We start from the raw sequence: 7749 nt of genomic DNA, 5'->3' as shown, positions 1-7749 counted from the left end.
GGAACAGCCTTTAAGGTGATGATCATAAAGGGATGCTTTGATTTGCAGGACAGAGAAGGTTTAACTGTTCTTTATTTTATTTTATTTTATTTTATTTTATTTTTTGGTCTTTTTGAGACAGGGTCTCTCTGTATCTCCAGCTGACTTGCAACTCACTATGTAGATCAGGATGGCCTTGAATTCACAGAGATCTGCCTGCCTCTGCCTCCTGAGAGCTGGGATTAATGGTCTTTTTGAGACAGGGTCTCCTTGTAGCCCCAGCTGTCCTGGATTCACTATGGAGACCAGGCTGGCCTCGAACTCACAGAGATCCACCTGCCTCTGCCTCCTGAGTGCTGGGATTAAAGGTGTGTGCCACCACGCCTGGCAAACTGTTCTTTTTAAAAAGTAAAATTTAGGGCCAGGCATGGTGGTGCATGCCTTTAATCCCAGCACTTGGGAGGCAGAGGCAGGCAGATCTCTGTGAGTTCGAGGCCAGCCTGGTCTCCATAGTGAATCCAGGACAGCTGGGGCTACAGGGAGACCCTGTCTCAAAAAGACCAAGAAATAAATAAATAAATAAATAAAAATAAATAAATAAATTAATTAATTAAAATTGTATGTGTGTGTATGTGTTGTATGTTGTATGTTCACATGAGTGTGCAGGTACATGTGCTTGCATGCTCTGCAGGATATCAGATTCTTCTTCTATCACTCCCCATCTATTGCCTTGAGACAAGGTTTCTCTCTGAACCAGAAGCTTGCCATTAGGCTAGGCTAGCTGGCCAGCAAGTTCTCAGGATCTGCTTGTCTTCATCCTCCAATGCTGGGGTTACAGGCACATGTATGGCTTTTTATGTGGGTGCTAAGGATTCAAATTCGGATCTCCATGCTTGTAAAGCAATGTTCTTATCCACTCAGCCATCTCTGCAGCCCTGATTTTTACAATTTAATCTCAGCTTTCTCTTGCCATTGTTAAACGTTTCTAGTTATTATAATTTTTCTTCTGTTTTTTCCCCATTGCACAGCGTTAGGCACTTCACTGATAAAAAAATCAAATAGTCAAGTTGGGCATGGTAGTGCATGCCTTTAATCCTAGTACTTGGGAGGCAGAAGCAGGCAGACCTCTGTGAGATCAAGGCCAGCCTGTACTATGTACCAAGTTCCAAGCCAGCTGGGACTACAGGGAGCCCCCATCTCCAAAAACCAAACAAAGAAAAAATATAATCAAATAGCCAACTTTTAATCTTTAAGATCTTTCTCTGACTTCTTCCTAACCATTTCCTTTGGGTGTCTGTGAAGTTTCCCAGGGATACTGATGGATGACATCATACTTGTCTGTGGGTAGCAGCATTCTGGAGGTTGCTTAAGGTCAGTGGGACACCAGGGGCTGTATTATTTATGAAGAATCCACATGTTGAAGGTCTCATGTGTTTTTCTTTCTTCAGAAATGCCCTGCAGCATCTGGCCTGAGCATGGCTCAGCCCGGCTCTGTCAACCCACCTTGCCAAGGTTTCCCACCAGGAGGCAGGAAGAATGAGAGCCAGCTTCCACCTCCAGAGAGGTGGAGATCAGGAGAAAGAGCTCAAGATGGTTCCAGAATTGTTTGTAGATCAAGACAGGCAATTCTGACCAACAATGTCCCGAGGGAAAGCACAATTGCATTTTTAGGTATAAATTCACCCTGCAGACATCTGAGTGAGTATTTATTAACATGTTATCACTTATGGGCAAGCTGTGTATGAGCATCTGTGCATGTTTATAACCCACAAGAACCCTGGGACAGTAGGGTACAGTTCAAGGCGAACAATATAATGACTAGAAGCCTTGGTTTATTACCTTGGAGTTCAAGGTTTAGCTTTGTCATCATCTTTGTTCTCTCTCTCTCTTTCTCTGCCTCTCTCTCTCTCTGTCTCTCTCTGTCTCTCTGTCTCTATCTCTTTCTGCTTTTGGCTTAGGCAATAGGATCTCACTCTGTAACCCAGGCTGTCCTGGAACTCAGTATGTAGTTCAGGCTGCCTGTGAACTCATGATTCTGTGTCAGCCTCCTGTGTAGACAGATTGTAGGTATGAGCCACCATATCCAGCTCATTTCCTTCTCTTTCTTGAGTCCTTTGGCAATGTATTTAAATCCTATAAGCCCGCTTGTCATGAAAAGCAAGTAAGGAACAAATTAAAGCTGCCTGACTTTAAATGTTAAGGAGCTGGAGCAATGCAAGGTCAGGGATATCAAGGTCCTGACACAGGGTCGCAGAGGTCACTGCATGCATTAGAAATGGAATCTGTGTGGGAGCCCCTCCATCTTTCATGGCTCCATGCTCTACTTGGTTCTGCTTTGCTGCCACCTGTTTCCAGATTAGAGCACTTCCCCTGCTAAGCTCCCTGGAGAGCTGGAGGCAATGTTTTGGTAAAGCACAGCACAAGCCATTGTGCCGGAGTTTCTTCCATGTGGCTCTGGGCTCACTGATCTGAGAATTTCCGCTTTCCATTTTGTCTGGCCCCTTCCTCTTCTCTCCAGCACCCTCTACTCCCCTCCCCTATACCCCACCAACTCTGGTCCCATCTTTGCTCCCATTCGTATGTTTTCAGATCAATATAACTTGCATCCAATGGAGCTTGTCTGCAAGGTTTTATTTCCTCATCTCTGTTTTAGACCCAGTCTTTATAGTTGAAATTCTCATTTCAGACCAAGTCCGTATCTCTGATGGGTATATAGCACTTATGGCAGGATTCTATGATACACTTCTGCCTGAGTAAGAAAGCAAAGATTTGGAGTCGTATCTTCATTGCTGACTCAGGAATGAACAGTTCCTGCTTACATCTGTCTCTCTGTCTACCTTGGTCACATCTCAGTTTCATTAAACTGTCTCTGTTTAGTACATTGTACTAAAGACTTGTCAGCAATATCCTCTTTTTCTCTCAAGCATGCTCTCATCTGGAAGATGTACTGTAAGAGCAACCTCTGTCTTGGGAGTGGCACCTAGCTAAGACTCTTCAAATATAGAACAGATGGTGGGTTACCAGGCAAATATTTTCCACTGCAGCACAATAGCATTTGTAAGAAAGTCAGACTGAAGTCTAAAGCTTCAGAAATTATGCTTCAAAGATTACTTTTTATTCCTTTCCTTGTAGTGTGAACTAGAATATTTTTATCATATAGCAAGTAATGTTTTAGCAAACTTGAAAGAAATGCGCTGCACAATTTGCATTTTATACGGTCAGTCCTTGCCCAGTAGAATAAATATAAGCAAGCTAAAAATACCGTAGGGAAACACATACAAATATCATACATCACACATCTCTGATGCTTTTGAAATCTCTTCTTTTTCTCACTTTGCTGTGTTGCTGGGTAGAATACATCTTCCACAATGAGGTGTGAGTGAGGAATCTAATAAAACCTTCAAGAAGCTGGCAGAGCTCATTCATCCTAAGATTGTGCAGCCATGTTGGGATATGATAGAGAGCATCCAAGGAGCTGTGAGGGGAGTTTCTTAGCTTGGTTAATGTCAACTCTCTCTGCCTGAACAGAAGAGATATGAGCAGGTATAAGTGCCACATACCATCAAGTCATCAAGCTGTGTCAGTGACACAGGACGACAGTGGATAGGAGGAGATAATGCACACATACGGCTGATGAAATCTGCTCTGCCCGTAGGATCATGTCTTCATCCGTAGGTGGAAATAGACTGTGTTCAGGACAGAACATTTGCTAGGCTCACAGTGTCTCACTTACTCCCGAGAGACACATCCACTCTTACCCATACCACTCTTAATGGTATGCATTATGTGTTGACCAACTCCTTCTCCCACACAGTCTCACACAGGGCACAGGGATGAAAGAGAGGCAGTAGAAAATACTGCTCCCTGGCTCCACGACTGAGAAAGGACAGTACCATCCTAGAAGGAGCTCCCACCAAGAAGCAACAGACAGGTATATTTTTTATCAGCTGTCTTGCAGTAGGCAAGTCAGGTTTTATAGGAAGTAATGAAGAAAAAGTTAAGAGAGTGGGGCATGAGGGTGCACACTTTTAATCCCAACACTCAGGAGGCAGAGGCAGGTGGATCTCTGGTCTACAAAGTGAGTTCTAGATCAGCCAGGTTACATAGTGAGATCCTTTCTCAAAAAAAGAAAAAAGAAAAGAAAAGAAAAGGTTAGAGCTTACTCTTTCATTGAAACACTATCAGAGAGCAAGATTAAAGAAATCTCTTGGATGGGGCATATTCTAAATTATACCTGGTTACTCTGAAAGACAGAGTAACTTTTTACCAGTTCCAGGTTGCCTGTCTTGGGCCTTTTCCTCACATATACTTGTGTATTTTAGGAACTATATGTGGTGGTTTGAATGAGAATGTCCTTCATAAGTTCCAAGTATTTCAATACTTGGTACAGCTTGTGGCCCTGTTTGTGGAGGCTTAAGAGATGTGGCCTTGCTGGGAGAAGCGTGTCACTGGGGTGGGTTCCTAGAGTTCATAGCCACGTCTTGTTTTCAGTTTCTCTCTTTCTCTCTGTGCTTCCTCTGCCTGCTTAAAGATGTGAGCACTCAGCTTTCCACTCTGGCTGCCTCCTGCCGTGCCCCCCCAACCCCCAAGATGGACTGTCCTCCCTCTGAAACCATAAGCCTAATAAAATCTTCCTTCTATAAGTTGCCCTGGTCATGGCATTTTATCACAGCAACAGAAAAGTAATTAATACACTATATGAGCACAAAGTCATCAAAATGAAACCCACTCTGTGTTTCTGTAGAATGACATGTAATTTATTCGTATAACTGACAGTTAGGCAGTACTCAAAATTCATTTAAATAAGCAAGTGATTACACAAACATCTAATAATACTAAAATTGATAGTCCTAAAGTATAAAATACCACGGGTATGAAATACCATGGTAAATACTATTCAACAGACTACAATCATAATTCCAAACTAAATCACAGGTTCTTTTAGCACTCGTTTTTAGCAGTTTTAGAATGACTTCATTTTTTAACCTCCAAGTAATTTATTTCTTCCACTGATGCAAGGTTGTTAATTTCAAGAAATATGCACAGTAGCATAATTTAGGCTCCTGTGGTGCAACACATTTACTTGCATTTTTTTTTTTTTTAATATTGCCCCTCAACATAGAAAACAAGCTAGCCAGCACTCAATCCCCTGCGCAAAGATGCTTGGATCAGGAGAGTGCTGGGAAGCAACTCTAAGTTCAGCAAGAGGCAGGCAGTGAAAAACCTTCGGCAGCCTTTGAAAGATGTGACTCCTTTTCGGATGCTCCAAGCATCATAAACATATTTAGACATCCAAGCCGTGAAAGGATGGGAGTAAAATACGTTACTATCTCGGTGACTGATACAATTGCATCTGCAATGAAGCTGGGTTAGAACTCTGCAGTACTGTACAGAATGGCTCCTATCTACAGTGAACTTCGTTTAGCCTCATTACATTTTTGTGAAGCGCAGCTATGTTTGCGGGAAGAGTTTGGCTTATCATGTGTCTGTCTGCATTGTTTGAAAGTCTTATACTTTGTCAGAATGCGGTCCAAGCATGAACCTGGCTTGAGAAGCTAGCAGCAGTCTTCATGAAACATATCAATAAATTAAAAGGGTTTCACAGAAGGAGATTCGGCTAAACCTCTTACATACAAATTACAGCTAGAGAAATACACATCTTTAATATTGAATAATGTGGGGGAGGAAAACAAATCTAAAAAAATAGAAAAAAAATCTCTCCATACCTGGGCGTCAAGGCCAGATGTTAACACTGTGTAATGCCACGATATGTGCAGTCGCTGGAGGTCAGCCACTCCAGAAACAGTGGTATTTGGGGATCTTGGAATTAGGACCAAGAGATGAAAATACTGTACCAAACGGCATGCATATAATCACTATGTGCATTCGGTGTGTGAGCTGTGACCTAGTAGGGATCTAAAACAACATGAGGCAGTGTTCTGGGGTGTCTGTTGAAACCAGTGAGGGCCACTACATGTTGATTAAGCCTTCCGATGCAGCAAAATGCGGGCACAGTGCCATGTCTGGGTTCTGCAGCTGTTTTATGATCCTCTTGCGGAATTTCTCCCGCACACGATTAAATTCCATTATGTCCATGGGGTCCTCTTCAATCCAAAACTTGTGAAACTCGTGCATCAAATAGCCTGGTAGGGAAAAAAAAAACCAATAATAAGACTGCATGAGAAAAGCACTTATTCACATTCAAAACCATCCTGAATGAGTTAGATCAAAACAGTCTCCATGGACTTCACAGAAGACACCAAATTTAGTCAAAACTACCAATCTACCCATTTGCCTGCCTCTCTTCTTTCTGAAATTGATTTTAGAAATAATTCTCAATTCCACAAAGCAGGAAGGCAAATCAATTCTGTCACCCACTGAATATGAATCACATTGGGAACATATTTTGCTCTTGTAAAATTAAAAAAAAAATACATTTATTGAGCCTGTTTCCTGGTCTACAGGGCTGAGCTCTCGGCCTGGGGGGGGGGCACTACTGCTTCCTGATCCCTTGCATCCAGATGGACCTAGTTCCTTCTCGAGGTCCTCAGGAGCCCTCTGGGCCTGGTCCCACCCTTACCTCCCTCTGCTTCCCTGGTATGCACAACCCACCAGCCTCTTTCCTGGATGCAGGGGCTGACCTTTCTGCTTCCTGATCCTTTGCATCCAGACCAACCCAGTTCCTCAGTGCTGTCCCCAGGAGCCCTTGGGGCTGCTTCCCACCCCCATCTCCCTTTGCATCTCTGGGTGGCATGGCTACCAGCTGCCCTAGATCAGCATCTTTCCTGGGCCCTGCTCCCACGCCAGTCCAACCCCCAAATTCCTGGGGCCAAAATCTTTCCTGGAGGGATCCCGACCTTAGGAGAAAGCCTGAGAGCATCTGATCCTCATCTGACTTGGACCTCTGTGGGAACTCCTGAAGACAAAAGCAATCTGGCCACTCCAATATAAAATCAAAAGAGAGAACTGGAAGCTTAGAGGAACCAGTTTTTCATGCCTCAAAAGTAAAACACAAAGGCACATAAAGTTTACAAAAAGAAGCAGATCTAAACAAATAAAAGAAGCAGAACTAAACTTGAAGAGTCAGAAACTACAAAAGAAATTCACATGTCAAAATCACAGAGTAAAAATAATAACATGAAAAACCAAAATAATATATCCTCACCAAGTACCAATAGTCCTCCAGAGGAATACAATGAGAACTCCCTAGAGATAACACAGGACATGGAACTCAAAAGAACAATTATGAGCATGATAAAAGAATTCAATGAATTTAAAGAACACACAAACAAATCAAAGAACTGAAGGAAGAGTGGGATAAATTTCTGAATGAATTCAGAAAAGAGTTAGAAATATTGACGACTACTCAGGCATCACTCTAATACCAAAGCCAGGTAAAGATACAACCAAAAAAGAAAACTATAGACCCATATCCTTAATGAACATAGATGCAAAAATTCTCAACAAGATACTTGCAAACCGCATACAGACACACATCAAAAAGATCATCCACCATGATCAGGTTGGCTTTATCCCAGAGATGCAGGGATGGGTCAATATACGTTAAGTCAATAAACATCATAAATCATATAAATGGGCTCAAAGACAAGAACCACATGGTCATCTCAATAGATGCAGAGAAGGACTGTGACAAAATTCAACATGCATTTATGTTCAGAGTCCTAGTGGGAATTGGACTGGAGGGAACATACCTCAACATAATTAAAGCCATATATAACAAACCCACAGCCAACATCATTTTAAATGGAA

General features: G+C 42.5%; 1 protein-coding gene across 5 annotated transcripts in view; it reads right to left on the bottom strand.

Annotated features, from left to right (window-relative positions):
- Window positions 1-4700: 4700 nt before the first annotated feature.
- Elmod1 (ELMO domain containing 1) overlaps window positions 4701-7749 on the bottom strand; it is a 97008-nt gene continuing 93959 nt past the window's right edge. For 4 of the 5 annotated variants that reach the window (XM_008829702.3, XM_008829704.3, XM_008829705.3 and 1 more), the window contains one exon: window positions 4702-6122. In XM_008829702.3, coding sequence (XP_008827924.1) covers window positions 5950-6122 — 173 coding nt within the window. In that variant the 3' untranslated portion in view covers window positions 4702-5949. Of the gene's footprint in view, window positions 6123-7749 lie in introns of all 5 variants that reach the window. The other variant, XM_029561893.1, reaches the window with a different exon arrangement.

This window comes from Nannospalax galili, unplaced genomic scaffold (assembly GCF_000622305.1).
Source record: "Nannospalax galili isolate Female #2095 unplaced genomic scaffold, S.galili_v1.0 scaffold854, whole genome shotgun sequence".
In the NCBI taxonomy this organism is placed as follows: Eukaryota; Metazoa; Chordata; class Mammalia; order Rodentia; family Spalacidae; genus Nannospalax; species Nannospalax galili.
Note: the sequence above shows the minus strand (reverse complement) of the source record. Positions and strands in the feature narration are given on the sequence as shown.